This window comes from Elaeis guineensis, chromosome 12 (genome assembly GCF_000442705.2).
Source record: "Elaeis guineensis isolate ETL-2024a chromosome 12, EG11, whole genome shotgun sequence".
In the NCBI taxonomy this organism is placed as follows: Eukaryota; Viridiplantae; Streptophyta; class Magnoliopsida; order Arecales; family Arecaceae; genus Elaeis; species Elaeis guineensis.
In genome coordinates this window covers 8,732,353-8,753,853 of record NC_026004.2, presented here as the reverse complement: position 1 = coordinate 8,753,853, position 21,501 = coordinate 8,732,353, and the positions used below count along the sequence as shown (strand labels likewise).

General features: G+C 36.6%; 1 protein-coding gene across 5 annotated transcripts; it reads right to left on the bottom strand.

Annotated features, from left to right (window-relative positions):
* Positions 1 to 1,342: 1,342 nt before the first annotated feature.
* Positions 1,343 to 21,055, bottom strand: LOC105055401 (vacuolar protein sorting-associated protein 41 homolog). Of its 5 annotated transcripts, XR_012135826.1 has the most exons (21): positions 20,589 to 21,055; positions 17,583 to 17,852; positions 17,301 to 17,480; positions 15,987 to 16,247; positions 13,330 to 13,477; positions 13,132 to 13,222; positions 10,853 to 10,955; positions 9,832 to 9,935; positions 9,666 to 9,759; positions 9,403 to 9,558; positions 9,242 to 9,304; positions 8,870 to 8,935; positions 6,623 to 6,823; positions 3,732 to 3,809; positions 3,530 to 3,649; positions 3,335 to 3,415; positions 3,145 to 3,230; positions 2,754 to 2,835; positions 2,277 to 2,661; positions 2,002 to 2,079; positions 1,343 to 1,854 (listed from the first exon to the last, which is right to left on the bottom strand). XR_012135826.1 is itself a non-coding variant. In XM_019854291.3 (19 exons), exons 1-19 carry the CDS (start codon positions 20,814 to 20,816, stop codon positions 2,287 to 2,289), a joined length of 2,787 nt encoding a protein of 928 aa, XP_019709850.1. In that variant the 5' UTR covers positions 20,817 to 21,040; the 3' UTR covers positions 2,160 to 2,286. The 5 variants fall into 5 exon arrangements, 4 of the variants coding, with proteins under 4 accessions (XP_019709850.1, XP_010935499.1, XP_073102739.1 ...); XM_019854291.3 differs by lacking the exons at positions 1,343 to 1,854; positions 2,002 to 2,079 and having other exon boundaries at positions 2,160 to 2,661; positions 20,589 to 21,040; XM_010937197.4 differs by lacking the exons at positions 1,343 to 1,854; positions 2,002 to 2,079 and having other exon boundaries at positions 2,160 to 2,661; positions 13,330 to 13,462; positions 20,589 to 21,035.
* Positions 21,056 to 21,501: the final 446 nt, after the last annotated feature.

The following is a 21,501-nucleotide window of genomic DNA, read 5'->3' as shown; positions in this document are numbered from 1 at the left end:
AGAGATGAGAAGAAAAAGGTAAAGAAGTGAGGGGATAGAAGAAGAGAAGTAATCCATCAAAAACATATGGATCATAACTTCTCCTAGCACAGGTTGTCTCCTTCTTTTCACTCCGTAAATACATTCAATAAAATCAGAAAACAAAATATCATAAAATAGTCGGCAACAAATAATCTTTAAAATATTCGGCAACAAATAAGGCTATTTAGTCCGCAGCTCTATTCGCCTCTCAGTAGACATGATTAGCCTAGAACACTGTACCACTACTCGCAAACCTCCAAATGTCCAGAAGCAAAGGATGCTGGCTGCCATTGGATCCACCTAATCATCAGAGAAGAGTCTCTCTCTAGGTGAATGTACCCTGCCCACAAACAAAATCTAGCATAGATCATTCCTGCCCAAGTCACCCTCAGCTCAACACCAAGGACAGTGGTGTCCTGTACGCAACTACCCCAAGCAGCAATAAGGCGGGAGTTAGAGATTCTAAATCACAAATCCAGATACACCTCTTCCATCAGACACATTACCGTCCAAGTACACCTTGAGGAAACTTGGGGGTGGGGGGCTCTCAGGTGATAAAAATTATCTGGATCATTGCAAGAGATAAAGAGGAATTCCAGATGTTCCGAGCTATCAGAAACTCTCCGATGAAGCATGATTGAATGATCTCAACCGTCTATACAAGTGCTCACTCCAAGATGAATGTCGGCGACTGGCAATGACTCTCGAAGATAACAGATATTCCTAACGAGCCAACACTAAGAGGGAGGCAAATTTGCCTTTACCCAGTATTGAGAAGTAGTCCTACCATAAACATTTGATGGAAGGGCAATTTAATAGAAAATATCAAATGCTTTCATTGTTACAGAAAATAAAAGAACAGCCAGACGTAACGGCCCAACCTTCCTTAGCTAATGCCAAAGGGCATTCCTCAGCTAAAGCAGTTTTCCTAGTAGCAGAATAATGAGGACAAATAATACCACCGCTGCTTAGGAAGGAATAGACGGATTTGACAGTAAAAGCCTTTTTATTAGCGTTCATATGGGTTGATCAAGACGGGATCACGGTGTACTAAGAGCCAGAAGGTTCCGTAGAGAGATCATTCAGCATTCTCTCGAAAGGTCTTCTTTGAGTAACATATCATGAATTTCTTCTACAGTCATACAAAGAGAGCACATATAAATCTTGCAAGATGCCTCATGAAGAGGGAAGGACGTATAAAGGAGTATGGCCAAGCCACGAGCGTTCTTAGAATCAAACAGTAGATCTACTACTAAGTTGACTCCAGAAGAAATGAACAGAATTGCAGATGTCCATTCGAATAGAAGAGAGAAAAGATCCTCTTCGTTAAGATGGTGAATCCAAATTTGTCATGTATAAGTTGCCCCTGATCCAGGATTTCCAAAAATTATCTCATCCTGGAGAAAAAACAAGAACACTTAACAAGTAGGGGAATACTAAAACAACAAATCTCAAACCGAAGAGCCATGCAGCAGATTGTAAAATTTCTATTCGCCTTCTAAGATACAAGGAACTATCTTCTAGTGAGAGCTCTAGAGGAAAAGTTACATGACATCCTTGTCACTCAATTACCTGACAATTTTTACTGTATCACTACCCAGCAATCAGAAGAGACTAAAGCCGAGACATCAGCTGTGCACACTATTATGTGATATTTCAGTGTTTGACTAGCATTACTGGCGGAACTCTGTGAGATAGATGCTATGTGGACAAACAGAAGCAGAACAAATTCCCACACCATGCCCAGAAGTGTTTCAGAACAGTTGCAATTCTGCTAGGCTATCTCCAGCGCACAATAACATGATGCAAGCATGCTTCAGGTATGAGAGCTATCTGGTGAAAAATAAGATAAAAACTTTTGGGTCAGATGAATGATTTTTTTTTTTCCTTTTTAAGAAAAGGACAGGAAGAAACATGGGTGAAAAAGGTGAAGGTGGGGCTCAAATCAAGGCCATTGGTGCCAACACTTAATGGCCTTACCAACTGCAAGAGTTAGCACCCTCAAACTGAATGAATAATAAAGAGCACTCGTGACCAACTTGAAAGAGCCAAAGCAACTGCACATACCCAAAGTTAATAACTGATGATTTAACACATTGAAAAGGCTTTTACGCAAGAAACAATTGGAACAATCCACATTGGAAAACTAATGAACTAAGATTTTTTATAAACTAATATTGAGATACAAGAATTGGCAAAAAAACAAAAACATAAAAGCTCACTTATAAACACATCCGCATACCACTCAAATATTCACTCAAATATTCACCCACTAGCTGTGGTGCACAACACACAACGCATCCGAGACCCACCATCATCATCATTGTCATCATCACTCTGAGATACAATGCCCACAGAGTCTGAGCCATCCTGGAGACAGGGGACATGATATGCATGGCAACAAAAGAATACAACAACATTGACATTTTGAATGGAGAAAGGATCAAAGCACAAGCAACACCTCCCATTGCCCCTTGTTCTGGATTTTACTACCATCACTCTTGTATTTGTTGCTCTCTCAATTATTGGAGCAGAAGCCACATTTACTCTCTTCCCACGTGTTTCTTCTTCCATACTGCCCAAGTAGATGGCATGACGTGCCTCCTTGTAATACTTGATCAAAAGGTTGACGCAGTCAGCCTGTAGAAAATTTTCAGTTAACCAGACATGAGAAAAATCAAAGAAATCAATGATGGTCAAGCAAAGTAAGAAAACAGAGAATAAAGTCGAACCTTGAGGATAACATTACATCCATGTCTAAGAGAGGTTTCTGTTCGATAGTCAGTGATGATTTTGACAAGGCGATCTCTTAGCCTGTAAGGATCCAGTAGAACAGAAATTATGCCTTTTTGAAAGGAAAGTTTTTTTTTATAAAAAAAAGAGGTACTAAAAAAACTGTCAAAAAGTTATGCGCATTGTTCATACAGTTGCTGAAATGGGAGAGAGAGAGAGAGATCTTAATCACCCATGCATGCAACAATGAACAAGGATGAGGAAACTTTGAGAAGAGCATCAAATTTCATCACAAAGACAACTTCTCAAGGAAAATATCAAGAAAAAGGATATCATGACAAGTTTAAACAGTTGAATATAACACAGAGAATAACAAAATTTGATGCTCACCGTGGTATCTCGAATCCACCGGGCACCATACTGACAATATAGAGAGGATCAAGATTACCAACAGTGTGCTCCAACAATATCCCAACCTGCCAGTTTTCAAATACAGTAAGTATTTAGATACGCCATGCAGGTTGAGACAAGATGATAGGGTGACTTCAGTGTTTAAATTAGTCTTGTTTCTTTCATGTACCATCTCAGGCTTCTGGAGACATTGCTTGATCAACTCCTCCCATAGATCATCATCATGCTGTGTACTTACGAAATCCACAGCCTGCATGAGTAATGCTTTTCGTTTATATTCAGCTAATTCAGTATCAGCAAATGCAGTTGTGCCAAAAAAGGGCTCCTGACAGAAGGGAAAACGTCTTTGACCAGATGTGCATACCTCCGCTATGTCTTCCAGCTTATTTATGTAGACTGCGAGTGCTCTTTTGGCATTTCCCATCCTTGCAAGGATGAAAGCCTGCTCTCTTAGAAGATCCTTTTTAACACAAATTTCATATGCCTGAGAGGTAGTGGTAAGTCATTTATGGTTTTTCTAAAACAAATAAATCACAATTATGTGAATAACTAGCTGATGTCTGAACCTTCTCTAGCTTATAATGATGACTGCTATGAAGAAATGGGAGCAGCATCCGTGGCTCATAGTCAGCATAAAGCTCTACCTGCAGACAAGAGTATGAAATATTATCTGCATGTTGCAAAAGAATCAAAGCACAAAAAAAAGACCTTAAGCTTTATCACATAAAAATAGATGGGTGCATAAACCACTGGTGATCGAGATTCTACATCAGAACAAATTTTCTCATCATACAGCATGTAGACTCAATTTATTAGGAGATGAAGAATCAAGAATTATAACATCAAACTCAAAGCAAGAGGATCATTGACTTGGAAACTATGATATGGGCTGTGATAAATTATCCAGTAAACCACTACCATTTCCACAGAAATAGTGGAAATAGTCTCTATGAAGTACTCAACAGGGAGTTGCTTTAGTCAAAAAGCTAGAATGCCCGGAGACTGATCAACAAAATGAAACTCTTCATGCATTACAAAAAGCGCTTTGGTTGCATCTGCCATTTTTTAGAACACGAAACAAACTGGTCGTTTTCACTTTGTTTCCAGTTTTCTGATTACCGGATACATGCTTGGTGGTCAAAATGTTTTCAGTTTCTAAAAACACCCATGATGATGGTAGAAATGGTGGCAGTGGCAGGGGGACCATGGTAGCGGCAATGGTTATGGCAGTAATTGGGAGGTCATTGGTGATGGTCGATCAATGGATCTAGTGGTGATGGTCGGGGACAGTTGTGATGGTGGCAGTGGCAGGTTTATGGTAGTGCACACCGCATAGCAATGACAAAGGGCTGGTGGGAAGAACAAGAGCGTGCTGGTGATCATCATGGCTGCCTGTAGTGGTGGTGGCAATGGTGAAGTTGTAGCAGCAGCTATAGTTTTTCAAACAGAGAGTAAAAAATCGAAAGTAAAATATTTTCTGGAATTTATGGAACGTTCCAAAAAAAGTTCTATAGAATTGGAGAAAAAAAAATCTTATTTATCAAACATGTTTGAACCTATGGCTATTTATTTCCTGTTATTAAAAACATAAAAAAGCAAAGTGTACTCTTTTTCCCTAATTCCTTATAAAATAATGTTATATGTGACTTCTAAAACATGTAATTGCACAGTTTACGTAAAATACATATTTTACATTAATAGTTCCGTAAATCACCAAATCTAACTCACCAACTTCTTTCATCGCTTGTGCACCTAAAAGATGGATCAAAAAGAAAAAAATTACTTGGCATGTAACAAGTACTGAATTCAAAATTTTACAAATGCTGCATTCAAAATTTTGGATAGAAAAAAAAAAAAACCTCCATGTTGCTCTAAAATAAGCACATAATGTAACTTTTCGTGTCTTCTTTCAAGAAACAATTATCAAAAATTTGTCCACCTTGTCAAGCCTCTACGAAACGTGGATATGCTAACAAGCACTTCTTTGACTGAAAGATCCCTCAGCCTTGACCCCTTCTGAAGGCAGTTATTTAACAAGAAAAACTTATGTTAGCAAATTCTTTCACTAATATCACACTCAAAACCTAAGAACAATAATTTGCTCGACTTTATCACATCTCCTGTCTGCTTTCATTGAAACCATTAGAGAAGAATCCCATATTTATGGAGCATTTGAGTTGCAGACATTCAAGGGTTCTTCCTGTACCAAAATAAATTCTCCAAGAAATATGTCCTTGACACTCCAGCGGCTTTTGTCAAACAAGCAGTTTAGAAATTTTGGTGTTTCTCTATAAACTAACATACCCACAACTAAGCAGCCATGGTTAGCTAGAGATTAAATCACCTCTTCAAATCTTCCTGTACTCAGATCCCAAGTTTGAATTAGGACTCCAGTGCAATGCCCCGCAATACTTAAAATAAGTTAGCAGCCAATTTTTAGGATGGCTAGCTACTGCTTCAGTTATATAATAAGAAGATGTATTCTCTAATGCCACATAGACCCTAATCACTTAGAATATCACAAGGTTGACCTTGAGATTATCACACCCATAAAGAACCATGTAAACATCCTTTGAAGGAAACATGTAGTATGACACAGATTTGAAGAAAGGTAATCTGTCAATTGCATGCAGAAGTTGAGAGATGAACTCTTTGTGGAATTGACTTATTTGAAACCTGGGGTCTTGTATCATGAATTCTATTATGCATTACCATATAAATTATAAAGAAAATAAATGAGAAACAGTACTATGTTCACATGCTTCTCCAATATAAGCAATAATAGTTTTTGTTGATCTTTGATTTCAACAAGCATAGTGTCCCTTAATTACCAAAATAAAAGTGAGATGAAGTTTCTATCATGCATTCAATACAGAAAAAGCAATGAACTTTAGAAAGGCCATCAGTTAGCAAGAATAAGCATGAGCCAAAACTTAGCTCATATATTTGGCATCAAAGGCTACATTTAATCAAAAGGACTCCAACAGAGTCACTATTTGACTTAGTTTGCAACTTTCATCAAGTCTACAATGCTTAAGCCAGTGATCCAGGTACTTATTTGCCATCACAGTGCCATCTCATGTTTTCTGGAACTGGAGTAACCCTTGCCCTGAAGAAACAATGTTTAGAGGACATGTTAAATCTCACTGACAATCAGGCTTCCACCTGCTGAGACCAATGTTTCTCATAATTCTTTAAATTAACTCAGTACCCTGCTCTTTATTATATCACTGTATACCTGAAAATCCTGTTATGAAGTTTGAATTATAAAAAGGATGTGCTGTATTTCTTTTTATTGGAAATTTTCCAATTCAAATTGAATAAGATTGGATGTGCAATAAAATTATAGTAGAAGGAAATTGACGACCTATTTTTCTTTTAAATTTTTAAGAAACGGTGAAAAAGGTAAAATGTTGCAACAAAAATAATTAAGACACAAGAAAAAAAGAAAAATTACCTGCAAATCATGAAATTCCTTCCCCACTTTTGAGTCAATGTCAAACAGCGAATGCAGGTATAAATGCAAGAAAAATCTATTATCACATTTTTGCCTGGCATGCAACAGTTGTCCAACAACTTCAGAAGGGGATACCATATCACGGTATTGGACCAATAGAGACACAGCTCTTTTACTGTCCAGCATCATTAGCTGGACTACCTGTTGAACGGACAAGAACAGTTAATATATAACATGTATAAAATTACTAAACAAAGCAGAAGAACTTTCAAGGAATCAATGTTGAGCAGCACCATGTAATTAACACATTGATGTCTATGTCATGAGGTAAATTTCCATTTTATTTCACTGAGCAGGAAAAAAGACAACAAATTGAGGGTTTGACAAAATCCACTAGCTCTGCATGATAGAGAAAGAACCGAAACAACACTTTAAAAAAGGAGCATTCCAAGGATTCATGTCCCCAGAATATTTTTTCAAAATTTTTTTAATGAAGAAAAAAAACAATAGTGCACTAACTTGAATGCCCAAACTGAACTAAGCACTAAAATTTATCATGTTTTCTTGTCTGTACAGTGTATGCAAATTATAATATAATGGATGTCCATGATTTCGAATAGAAATTTTACATTAAAATGTTTATTTGCAGTTGATGGCATAAGATGATACTGGTGTTAGTGTTGTAACTCAACAAACTCTTTAATCTCTTTCTTCCATAACCATCTTAAGCATCTAGAAAATGATAAGCTTGAAATAGCCAAAAACATAACAGCTAAGGAATATTCCAACAATTAGTGGTTAGCCTTATAAGTCATTTTGTGCCAACTATTCCAATTATGGCCCACTTCTTGTGTCACAACAAGCTTTTGCAGTTTTCTATCGCAACTTCCCTCAGTGTTACTTTAGGCCTTGGCCAACTTCTATTTAGCCCTTCATACAAGCCTAATTGGGGATTCAGCACCTGACTGTACCATTTTAGCTGTTCTTAATCAATATGTCCTCAACTGATGAAGATCCAACACCAATTTCATTGTGGCCATTTCCCATCCATTTCTTCAAAATATAACATATCCATCTCAACATCATATTATCTACACATCAATCTTTTCTTTCATGGATCCGTCCTGCGATTCAACAGTCTGATTCATCTAGCACTGTGGACCTTAATGTGATTGTAAAAATTTTTTTCCCTTAGTAATCACTTCATTCATCCATCACATAGATTCTAGGGACACCAATATACTTCATTCACACAGATTTACTTCTATAAAAGATGTCATAATCTCTCTGTTCTTTTGTGACATAATCCAAGATATAGATCCAATCACACTATGTCTCTTGGTCATCAGTTTTGACTAGAGACTTGATTTCATTTCTATTTTCAATCTTCATTTTAGTGATTTTAAGCACTCACCCTCCAAGTTTCCTCCATATTTCCAAGTACATCTTCCTGAAAGGCCAATCCCCCCACCCCAACCCAAGAAAGGAAAAAAAACACCACAATTCAACCAGTTTAAGCATTAATGGAAAATAAATTTATTTCATCATAAAAATTTAACCAACTCTCATATATTTACCATTCTTCCAATCTGGACAGAAAAAGCAAACAGCAAATTTTCATCAGCACGCAGTATAGGTTTGGAGTAACTAGTGTTCATTATTGTTACACTAGACCTAGTTCCTTTTAAAATTATTTCATACAAATCAATCATAATGCTCCATTCCGCTTACCAATTAAAACAGTACCCTCTGACATTCCGAGTTCTCTACTCGATATAGAAAGCCTACTTTGTGAACCCATAAGTTCAACTTCGAAGGCCACATCCATTATAAATTTGATTATTACCTTACCCTAGTTGACACTAGAAAATTGCAACATGAATACCATATGATGGACTATACAAAATGCAAATCTTAATGATGCATATGGATAATGTTTTAGTTCCATGCAAGAAGATTGATAATAAAGGGGTTGATTTTGAGCATAGGAGCTGAAAAAAGTCAAGAACTAAACTAAGTCTTAACCACATTTATATCCAATGCAGCATATAGAAAGTTCCTTTTTTTTTTTTTTTTTTGTTCCTTCAGTCACTACAAAGTATCAACTCTTCAGTAAAATTATATAGCTGCATAAACAGATGGCTCAGAGTAAATAAAATATATATGGAATATTACTCCAAGATATAAAATAAGGAACTATTTTCATAATGGAATCTTTCATTGGATCTAGCAGGACTATAGGCATACCTTATCTTGAATGGCATCGTGCAAGCTATGTTTTTCGACAAAGTCAAATATCTCAGGCTTCATCAGCTGAAAAATAAATAGAATAGTAATCAGTTATTGCAAGATAATAACACATGATCATGAAAGAATGCTAACATGAACTTCCAGATTCTTCCTCTATGCATATCCTTAAGATGCAATTTTTATATCCATGGATCAAAGTAGCATATTCTACCAGCATCAGCATGCTTTCAGTACTGTACCATGCTGACACATGGTACTACATCTCAACTTTGTTGTACCACCATAACATACTGGAAAGTACAGGTACAGGGATTTCACACCTGGGTTATATCAATTTTAACAAACAAAAATATAGAATGAAACACTTACATCAGCATATAATGAAAAAGCCTTCTCATACTGAGTGCCCATTATGTACAGTTCAGCTAACGCCTGTTGCAAGAATAAAAGCTGAGTTACATAAAGGAGCCAATATAAGAACAAAATACCTAGTTTATTTTTTTTTAAAAAAATTATTTAAAGCAAAAGACCTCTTTTAGGGAATCAGTCATGGAGGAGGTATTAAGCTGAGGTTTGATAGCAGAGATGACAGTTGACGTCGAATATAATGTAGCTGGCCATGATTTAACAGTTGACAAGAGAAGCTGGTGAAAAGATGGATGAGTAGCTAAAGCAACAAGAGCAACCTGCACGACATATGTAATTAAGATCAGAATGACCTAAATTGATGGTCAATAGCAACTATGGAATCAGGAAACAAAATTTTCATATCCATGTGACCCAATCTACAGACCTCATAAACAGTATCACGCAGCCGTGGATTTTCTGTAGGCATGTAAGGAACCAAAACAGGCAGCTGGCGGAGATGAGCAAAGTGGAAAACCCATCTGTCAAAGAAAAGACTTGATTATGATACAGAATTGAAATGGATAATGTTCGTATGTAAGACATTTTCAAACCTCTCCCAAGCAGATGCGGATCCACGGAGTAACTTAGGACACAAAGAAGCAGCTTCCGCATATTTTCTTTCAACAATTAAATGATCAAGGTATCTCGATCCCACCTGATGTGTTAAGCATTATCAATAAAACTATCACAAAATGGAGTGTGCACATATGATCTAACATATGACCCGTGGAACTATATGACATACAACAGTAAGAGAGTAGAAATATTTATAATTGATTCAAAGATGACTTGAGATGATAAAAGAGGCGGACAGGTAGTACTTATTTAGAAGGGACTTAAGTGAATATTGGACACAAAAACATCAACTCATAGCTTGTCAAAGGATACATGCAGTGTCAATGGAAAAGGCTTTGAGAAAAAGGATGAATGCCAAGAAACATCATGTTATCATAATTTGAAACAGAGTAACTTTCCAGCACTTCCTTCTGAAGAACAAATGTTATGATAAGCACACGTTTTGCAATGTGATATATAGTAATTAATAAGTATTGTTAATATGTGCTTGACATGTACGCCCATCGTTAACATTTCAAAATCTCGCTATTGAGTCATATCAATTATGTAAGTCTAATTCTGGGTTTAGGTATCAAAAGGTACCATAATTTATAGTACTTTCTCTATATACATGCTCTCTATCAACATACATGCTTGGCCTCAATTTTCGAGGATATTGATACCATGTGACAACTAACAAGTCCTCTTTAATAACTATAAAATAGATTTAGAAAGCTACATTTATTCATACAACTGAATAACACTATATGTCTACTATTCATGAGACAGTCAAATTCAAAACTGATCCACATAAAAAGGTCATAAAGTTTACCTAAACATGAATGAAGTTCGTTCAAGTAGAAAGAAGGTATTATCGATCATTGAAGTAATTTATTCCAATATTTTAGCATACAAATGCATAGAGACGTCATATGATTTGATTGCATTCAGCCAGTTGCAACAGAACCAGAGAAAAATAATACTGAAAATGATAACAAAATTGCTGATATAATGTACCTCATCAAGAAGCCCAGTCTGTCCTTGTCCTGCTTCAACTGCTGCTAATGCTTTTTCATGCCAACCATGTTGAAGAAGCCAAGATACATGATCTTCAGCATCTCTAATAATTAATGCATGAAATGTTTATTAACACCAAGTTTGCAGCTTTATAAAGTCATAAACAAAGCATGAACTTGTTATGCTAGAAAACAATATTTAAAGTATGACAACTGGTAAAATTATGAACATGCTAAACTCAAGAACATTTTGAAAGAAAACACATTTTGCTAGAAATCAACAGGTTTCTTAGTTATCATAGATGAAGACTATGTGTGTGTACGTGCACGTGCATGTGTCTGTAATTTTCAGAAAGTAAGTCTAAGTTGTGATGAAGTTTCAAGGCACGATAAGATTTTTATCATAACTAGATTTCACCAAGAGGCTACCACTGAGAATCTGCAAGGAGAGTGATCACTGCAATTGCTTCATCAGGACAACTATTCATAGATGCCCTCACTATCAGATAACAAGAAGAATGATATATATTATTGCATAGGAGTCAATGTGCGAGCCCCTCACAGACTTCTACACCCTCTGGAAAGTGTAAAATGCCTCTACGTAGCTGTCTATAAGCTCAAACAAGTCATTCTAACAGGTTCTAGTATTTCTGTCACACCAATGTGAGATTTACAAACTATCTTGACTCCACTCCTTTCACATGATGCTCCTCGAGAAGCAACAAAAACCTACCATGTGGTGAAACATCATATCAGACAAGTCATAGGTTTCTAAAAATAGTTTGGTAGAAGACAGTGTTTGGTGATGGGAAAGTATAATCACACACACATGGGATATGATGTGAGCCAGCTTCGTATGTTTCTTGAATAACAGAAACTATGTTCAATCAATCACAGCCCTTCATATGACTGCGGGTGGCTGCAGGCAGTGAAGATATATCAAAAGGCTGGTCCATTCCTACACCTGGAATTCCATAATAAACCAACCAAAATTTTTCACCCTTCTCTGTGCTAACAAACCCACTTTCATGGGCCAAAGATACTCAGGTTCTTGGAATATGAAGAAAATAAATTGAAAACATAATTTGGGAAAGCAATCCTACCTGCTCCACCACCCCCTCCCCCTCCTCTTCCGGCTGCCTTCTTCGCTCCTATCATTGCCTGACAACAACACAATCTACTAAATGTTTCTTCAAATATGTCAGGCCATGGTTTGTTTCATCTACATGACCAGCTTTGGTTGTGGTACACAAAGCAAGCAAGGCCATCAGTGATCCTTTCTCTGTGTGCTACATATTCCTCAAAACCTCTAAAGAACCATAACTTCCTATATCTTTTCTCCTGCCTTTTTGTTGAATCTCTTTGGGTGATGTTAACAGAATTGATAATTCCACCAAGTGGTGTTCTACTACTAGCTTCTTCATCTTCCCTCCCCTACCCTCCTTATGAAAAGTAAAAAATAAGATCAATGCCAAGGATATTCTGATCATTCGTACTACAACAAATGGTCATCTCCATCTTCCCTCCGGCATGGGCTTCACCTTAGCTCTTTTTTATTATGATAAACACTTAGATACCAGTTGCTCCTTTGGCCGGCACTTCATAATTTACTCAACAGCTTAAACAAATCCAGTTCACCAGAAACTTGCATTCCATTTCACAAGAGATTAATACAAATATGCCGAAGACAAGCACCCGTTTTAATAATCACATGCTCAAGGGAGGTTTTGACGCTTTTGATGCATACTGCTTGTGATCTTTGTTTACATAGGACATATAGTCGAGTTTTATATAATCATATGTGGGTCCCAGCCTATTGGGCTGCTATTCCCCATCAGTGGATTCATTGCAGCACTGCCAATCAAGCAACAGTTCTTCTATTTTCATTTTTGAATTCCATTTTTAGTTAGAATTTTCTCATTCTGTAGCTTCATGACAGCCTGCCTCAACATCCATTTCATGGAAAAGTAAAGTTCATATTCAACAATAATCGATTATCCCTTATCATTAAGATATCAAAGGTAGAACATGTGATTCATAATTTAATCTTATCATAGGTATGATTTATGTAAGAGTATGAATATATCATGTGAATGGATGCATTTAGTTCCAACTACACATGTCCTAGTAAATATTTCCACTTTTTTTCCTAAAGAAAGCAAGAAAGAGTTCAATGCACTGAACTCTCAAATTCAGTAACATTTATTCAGCATAAAAGCCACATGTTCCAGAAGCAAAGTGTGTGGGGGTGTGTCTGTTTCTGACTAAATCATCACAAACCTCGGCCTTGCAACCACAACATCCTTGGGAGATACGATATAATACAAAGGTTCATCACCAGCAGCCCACTGGCCACCTGCATAGCTGCTTCCTATGTTCAAATGCACAAGCACTTGTAAGTTAGGGCTGCTGGCATGAGCAATTACAATCTTTAATGATGAAATCCTCATTTTATGGGTGACATGAGATATTGAAAACCTGTAAAAGGGGCATGCACAAGGACATAATCCTTTGCCTTATAATGCTCATAGCCATGCACAGGTAGAGCATCTGTTGCAAGTTCTTCATTTTTCCATGTGACAATACGTACTTCTGGTCTCTGTGCAGTTCCCTGCATTAAAGTTTTCTGCATGTTAAGGATAACAAATCTGAGTGTTCTCTGCATGAGTCTTTGCATTTTATAATGATTAAATGCATCTTCAATAAGAGCATAAATTAATCAAATAAACCTTCCAGGAAGTGGTATCCTACCGAACAATCTCCAAATTCAAATTCTGATAGAGCAGTAGAGGAATAAGGAAATTTATAACTGACCTGAAAAAGATCTGCATTCATACATAGAATAAGATCGAAAGTATAAAAATTGTATATCCATATTTTGTATACACAATTTATAACTCTATGCAAGGGCCTAGAATTTATTGCTATTGTAGTCATTCTTAATTCTTGGCATCATGATGAAATGATCATGGGAGGTCAGATTAATTATTCTTGTTCATAATTCTCTAGCGAATAATGGCCCATATTGATATTTTTTTCCTCAACCATTGCTGTCTTGACAAGAATTGTGGGAGCAGGTTAGGTTCACAGCAACATATTTGGAGCTGTATAAAAGACAAGGAAGCAAGCACCTACGAAGTGGTCTATATAAAAATAATATATTATAAATATGTGCAAATGTACCAGGTGATTATCAGAATGAATAATAAAACAGAACAGGATGTTGGAGAGAGATGACTAAATTAAGACTGATTTAGATGAAATGGCAAAGTACCTAATGATGAGAAGAGGAGAACAGCAAGAGAAATAAGGGGAAGATAATGACATCTAGACAAAAGATTCTGATAACTAAGTTGGAGCCTAGTCTCAGTGGTAGTTTAGTGGGAGTTGGATGACCTTTGGAATGTTCAGAGAGACTTGCCACAAGTTTCACAATTGATATTTTATATATTTGAGGCACCATTTGTGAACCACTGAATCAATCTATTGGATTGCACCTCAAAATACATCAATATGGTCTATTTTGGTTCATATAATTTGGGAGTCATTTCTGCTTTTGACAGCTTTAAAGGCTCTCAATTTTAAGATAATATGATACACACAAGAGCACATTCTTCCTGATCCACATGGAGGTCAAATATGTGCATTGCTGCATGTGACTGAGATTGCGGCAAATGACATGACAGGCAAACTTAGATTGTTACTAACATGCCGAAGGACTTTGACATCCTATAAGACAATGATGATACAAATGATCTGTTGATTCAGAGTGTAACTAAGCAGGGCCTCGTGAAACTTGACATAGGGATGAAAGATAAATAAGAGTTAGCAATGGAGAATGCAGCGAACTCTGAAGAGCCCCACTATTTCCAGTCACCAGTCACAACAATGCCAGTGATGAAAACAGTGATGAGTTTCAGTGGCTGATGATAGAGCCGTGGTAATGTCATACATGGTAAAATTTCTTTCATAAGTTAAACAACTACCACAAATGATTCTTTAGATGTTCCGAATGGCATCCTCACAGGCAATAGGAAAATTAATATCATCCATCACAAAGTAGGATATCCTGTTATAGCAATAAGAAAGGTGATAATGATGATGGGACTGTGAGAGATAGTGGTGGTATTATGAAGTCTCAACAAGACCTGGGAATGTCCACTATGGAGGCTGGTTTTGGCCCATGCAATTATGAACATATTAATGGTTCTAGGACCAGTTCCAACAGTACCAAACCCTTTTACCAAAAGCAAGGCGTACATTATGAGAGGCTGGGAAAACATAAAATAGAAAGTCCTACAATGATTCAGGAGAGCCATTTTATCAAAATATGGAGACTGACCATACATATGGTCCAATCCATTTAACATTTAATTTTTTTAAATACATTGTTCGGTTTCCAGATATCCAGTACTTCTTCAAGCTATACTTTGTCACAGCAATATACATTAAGAGCATACCACACAACCTACTGAAATAATCAAGTTATCTTTCATCATTCTATTTCAGTGCTTGCAATTCATCTAGTACGTTTCAAACAAGACCAATAGTTTGGATTTAAGAAGTTGCCAGAAAGTACAAAAACTGGCTAGATCAAGATCAGAATGTATTTGTTTGCGACACTTCTCAATCTATAGTCATTCTGCTATTTTAGTTAATAATATGGTACTTCATAGAGATCCTATAAATAATTTAGCAAGATAAGACTGAAATCAACTTCAATTTAAAACGATGAATCCCCAAATTTATTATTCTCAAATTTAAAAGGTCGCAACTAGGACCTATCTGTAATTTTGAGTCACCCAACTAAAGCATAACACATATAACAAGATTAGGCCTCAGCAGGGATGCACTTTGCCCAAATGAAACGATGCTCTCATAATAGAGAAAGCAAAAGTTCTAACATGACAGCATAAAAGACTGATTTGAATATAATAAATGTAAACTCGCACCATCCAAATATTATATCATATATGAATCTCAGTGTGCTGTTAATATAACATCATAAATCCACAATACGGTGAAAAATAGGGCAGTATCTAGTTTTAAAAAATTAAGCAAATTATAATAGTAGTGTTAAATAGGCTTGTATCCCTCAGTCTCGTGATCAATCTTTTAAGTTTATAGGAAGTTACCGGGCATGATGGAATAGTGCTATTAAAATCTTTCTCTCCATTCTCCTCCTCAAGAATGTAGGCCAGTATAACTAAAGCATCACCATAGGGAGCGATACCAGATATATGGTAGTTAGTCTGAAAAGATGCCACAATATCCACGTACTTTGTATTTGATACCGACATATTCTTTTGTACTCCATTGGTTCGATGAGGCAGATTGGTTCTAATAGCTGCAACCATTACAGATGTTCCCCAGCCAATTACCAAGATAGTGTCATCCTAAATAGGTTAAAGTAGTTGTTACCACATAATACAACAATTTTGTAGATGTAATAGATAAAAAGGGAAGAGAAAGGAGGAAAACACTGCTATAAACTTTCTAAGGAATTATTCTTACAAGCAAAGAACATAGATGTCCCGTAACAACGTAGCAGAAAAGGATTAAGAGAAGAACAGCAAATATTCTTATTGCTGCAAGCAACCATAATTTATTACCCCTCAAAAAAAAAAAAAAAAACACATTTGGTGAATTAAAGAGCACATCTCTTTTGGAATTTGCAGTGTGATTCCATTAATTAGAACACCAAAAGCAGTAGAAATCAAACTCCACCTAATACATTATTTCTAAAAACCTTTTTCTGTATGATATTATAACTTTCAGGGGGTGCTTGATTGGGGGGAGTGGGGGTCTGGAATCAGAATGGGAATGGGTGACTCCTATTCCAACCATTTGATTGGAAGGAGTCCCATTCCGATTCCGATTCCAAGGTAGAATAGGAATGGCCCAATCTACATAGAATTCAATCCCTACTCTCCCCTATGAATTCAAATTTTCATTCCAATTCTGATTCCAATTCCGGTCACAAACCAAGCACTTCGGAGGATTTGACCATTCCGATTCCAAGCTATTCCGATTCCGATTTCGATCGTGAACCAAGCACCCCCTCAGATACTTTAGGGGTCCAACAAGAAATACAGAACCAATTTACACCAATCTTCACATATTAGTTGAGTTTTTTTACATAAAGCTAGTTCTAACCCAAATTATCAACAATTCTACTTAATTTATGATAGACCAGTGGACTATATTTCAGAATCTAGTATTGAGTTAAATTCAGCAAAAACTTGCATTTATTCAAAAATTCCATGTGAATTGTACCCTATAACCTTTCAAAAACCTTGAACCTTGCATCAAATCCATATGTTTAAATGGGTCCAAATGTTAAGACTAATAACATGGACAGCATCCTTCACTTTTTCGAATAAAGTACTTGAACTAGACTATATCAGAACACACGACGGAGTCAGTTCATATGGCTACTTCCGACTGACCTGCCAAACTAAGTGAGGAAGTAAAAGCTCAGGGCGTGGGCTTCCTCGTGCCCTCTCAATAAATGTGATGCATTGATTGTTTGCCATGTCATAAACCTTCACCCCTGCATCATTAGCCCAAGCAATAAGACTTGTCCTCCACTTTGCAGCATGTATTGAACCTTCACCATCATGTAGAACCTGAAGAAAGGAAAACGTAAATTGTATAAACATTACAGTACTGGATACTAAAACTCTAAAATTACCATATTTCCTGTATAGGAACTTAGAAAACCAGAAAACCTGTTTGTTGTAGCCCAGCCAGTTCTTTGTATTTAAAAAAAGTTGACCAGCTAAACCACCAGCAACAAATCTTCTTGAGGATTTTCTTGAATAATCAGGGTCTAGTGTTATGGTTTTCATAGGACGATGATACTCAAACCTTAATCTTTCCTCACTAAAAAGACCATTTATAACCACAGATCCATCATCTGAGCAGCTGCCAATATATTCACCTTCTACATCAAAGCAAAGGTCATTGACAGTAGCAGTATGAGCAGCAAATTCTTTAACCTGAACAAAGAAACCAACATGTGGATTCAAATATATAACACAGTAAATATGAAAAACAAGGGACAATGGCTGCAGACAAAGTAATCATTAAGTTCAACTTGTTAGAATAAATGATAGGAAGTGCTCTTGAATGAAACAAGGGTTTGAACTGCCTGAAACCATTTTTTTGCCCTTTTTCTCAAACCTTCTCTAAAACATTTAACTGCTTCCATTTGGAAGCAAAAAAAACACAGAAAGAAAAAGAAAACCATTCTTATCTTATCGCAAAGAACTTTATGGAGTATGCATGTTCATGAAAACTTTCTTAACAAATCCACTGACTCAACTTTTTACAAATTTCTAAAGGATATTAAAAGCACATTCTGGAACATTTTCTATCTCTGGATTTGGCAAATGTTGCACCTCCACAAAGAACAAATAAATGCAAAGAAAAAGAACAAAGACAAGAGATAAAAAACTAGATTGATGAAAATTTATGATCCTTCAGGCTTCAATAGCTTATGATATTCTCTTTCTAAGGACTAAGGGTCTATTTGGACATCGAGAAGATCTTATCACTTAACAAGATCTTCCTGGAAAAGTCCTTCTCTTGAAGATATGGTGAAAAGAGAGGGTGAAAAGGGAGCTCTTACTCCTATTTCAAGGATACTTAATCTCTTTTAAAAGACAAATTATTCTTATCCTAAGAAGTATAGATAAGCTGTGTTCTCAATTGCCTCTATCTCTGTAAACCCCTTCATTTTTTTCTCCACTTTCATCATATTTTCAAAATAAGATCTTCCTGTGAAGATCTTATCTAACCAATAAGACCTCCCACCATCCAAACATGCCTATCTGCATTGAAAAGCCTCGGACAGGATAGCCAACCTAAGTTTTTGAGTCCTAAAGGGGTCTCCTTAACTTGCAAAAGCAGTCACTTTTAGGTAGGAATGTCTAGCCGAGTCTGCTCAGGGCAATTACAAATTTAAATAGGCACAACTTGGTAACCTGGCCCCAAATAGTATGAAATTAGGCCTAGAGGGTCAGCTTCTTGACATCCCTGCTTTTAAGTCATGAATTTGTTACCAAGATTGGTAGGGTTTGTGAAAGTGAGAGCAAAGACAAGTATTAAAGCAAACAACAAATATAGATGGAATAGCAAGAATGATGAGCTCTGAAACAACGTTAAAAAGTCAGGGTGGGGGATGGGGGTTAAAGAAACACCTAAGAAGCATTTATGTAAAATAATGGCTATCTTATTTATTTCTGAACTAAGGCAGGTCTTGATAAAGTGGTGGTAAAAGGGGGTACCCTCATTTATGAAGAAGGTATGGCATTCGAAACAATAATCTGAAATAGGTGAGATAGCTATGAAGAAGGGTCATCAATGTCCAATCAAACCTCACATGGAAAGATGCCTAAACTAGGATAGAACACAATTCTTGTGACCCCAGGATTCCCTAAGCTCAGCATATGACTAAATTGAAACTCTACATCCACATGACTCGTGAAAATAAGACCCAAAAACATTTCAAAGCAAACCTGAAATACACTTATTGTTGGTCTTCATATCTTGATTACCAGTCCTTACCCGGTGTCGAGAAAATCAAACAAATAAAGCACATATACCTTGACTTAGATACTTGTTTAAAATAGATATACAAGAACTTCAATTTGAAAATAAAAAAGGCTTGGCAAAAAATTGAGTAAAGAACATATCTGTAACAAGTACACTTAGGGGCCAAAGATGGGCTTCGACTATAAAGGTTTTTTTTTTCCCCTTTTGGAATAGATTGCTATGAACCAGTTTCATTACAGGTAAATATCTTTTCAACAGAAAGTTCTCAACCAAACTTAACTTTACAATCATGAGTTTGTCTAGTTTGCTTCTGTATAATGAGTCATTTATAAAGCTCAGAAAACAGGTCTAAAGTGATAAAATGGGGCCTCCATCATGGTGCCATAATGGGTTCTAGTTGTAAAAAGCTCCATGATAAATCTGACCATAAATGCACCACTGCTGCAAAGCTCCTATAATACAACCATGTCAATACTTTACTTCATGAATCTACCCTTGGTAGTCTACATCTAATCCAAAAATCATACTAACACATAGAAAAACTGTTGAACTTACACATCTTACAAGCATGGACAGAGGATTCACAACTAGATGTTCTTCCATGTTCTTCTCAGTCTAGGATGAAGTTGTCGGCAATATCAAACTCTATGTTCGTATAAGGGCCAGAATTGGCAACTAGAAGGCCAAAAGGCTTTGAAGACTAAACCCTAAGTACTAATTTGAGGTTTTGTTACCTACAAAAGAAGACGATGAGTTGTAAAAATTAATGAAAGTGAACCTATTAATAGCACTGTCAAAGATTTTGAGTTCGCACTTAATCCACGAAGATTTCAAGCCTCTCAGCTTATCGCATTAGTATCAATAAACAGATTGGTATGTACTTTCTGCAAAAAAAAAAGTAGGTTTTTTGCCACTCCAATCCCCTAACTGCCACTCAAACAGGTTCATGATTACTGACTTTATAAAATTCTAATAACTTGTTGAAAATTGATCAGGTGATCATTTAAAAAACAAAATTCTAAACGGATCCAATTGATCAAGATTCGAATTTTGATCGCTAACAAACTTCTTTAGCTACTTCCCAAGATAGGATATGCAACCAAGAATTGTTCCCATCAAAACATCACCACGCCCCAAAAAAAGGGGAATTTCAAAAGAAGGGAGAGAGAGAGAGAAACCTGATTGCCCTGGAAATCAAGTATATGGACGGTGCCATCATGGGTTCCGAGCGCGACCATCCGCTCCGCGATGGCGATGGAGGACGCGGCATCCGTCGATAGGAGAGACGGCACGTTCCCTCCGAATCTCTGGTACTTGAGCCTCGGCTCCTCCTCCTCCTCCTCCTCCTCGTCGCCATCTTCTTCTCTCTCGTCGGCACCGTTCTCGGAGGGGTGGTCGGAGGCCATGATCGCCGACGAGATCTGGGAGGTGAGTTTCCGACGATGACTCTGTTTTGCTTTCCTCCTCTTCTGGGATTTAGCTCTTCAATTTTTTTGAAATGGGGAGCTCAGTTCCTTTGCCGTTACAAACGTTCGCTGGTTCTTCCAAACGGAGAGTTCCCTCGAATTCTATATTTAACGCTTTATTAGTATGAGTTGGTTTCTGGTGCTCTCGCGGAATTTTCTTGCTAAACCGGTGGAGAGAGGGCTGAGGTTCAGCTAGGCTCACTACCTTCTACTAATTTAGAAGTATGTATCCTAAGGGAGGAAAAAGAAAAAAATGAAAATTCACTAGATTGAATTAGAAAATTCTGCTATCATGGATGATCTCTAGCATGTTTTAATTTAAAATAATAATCATTAACTCTTATAATGATAATGAGGCCTTCTTTTTTTTTGTTATATGATGGGTATATAATGCTGAAAAAAAGAAGACTATCCTAATTAATTATTTAGTATCGGCAAAAGCATTGTGACGAAATCAACGGCTGTTCTTTGGTATTTGCACTGTTCCCTTATTAATAAAAAAATATTTTTTTTCAAAAACATTTAAGAAATTATCACTAAAAAATTGTTAAGCAAATAAGATTTGGAAATCAATACTGTATTGCTTTGCATTATGTTATAGTATTATCATAGCAGCCATTGTATA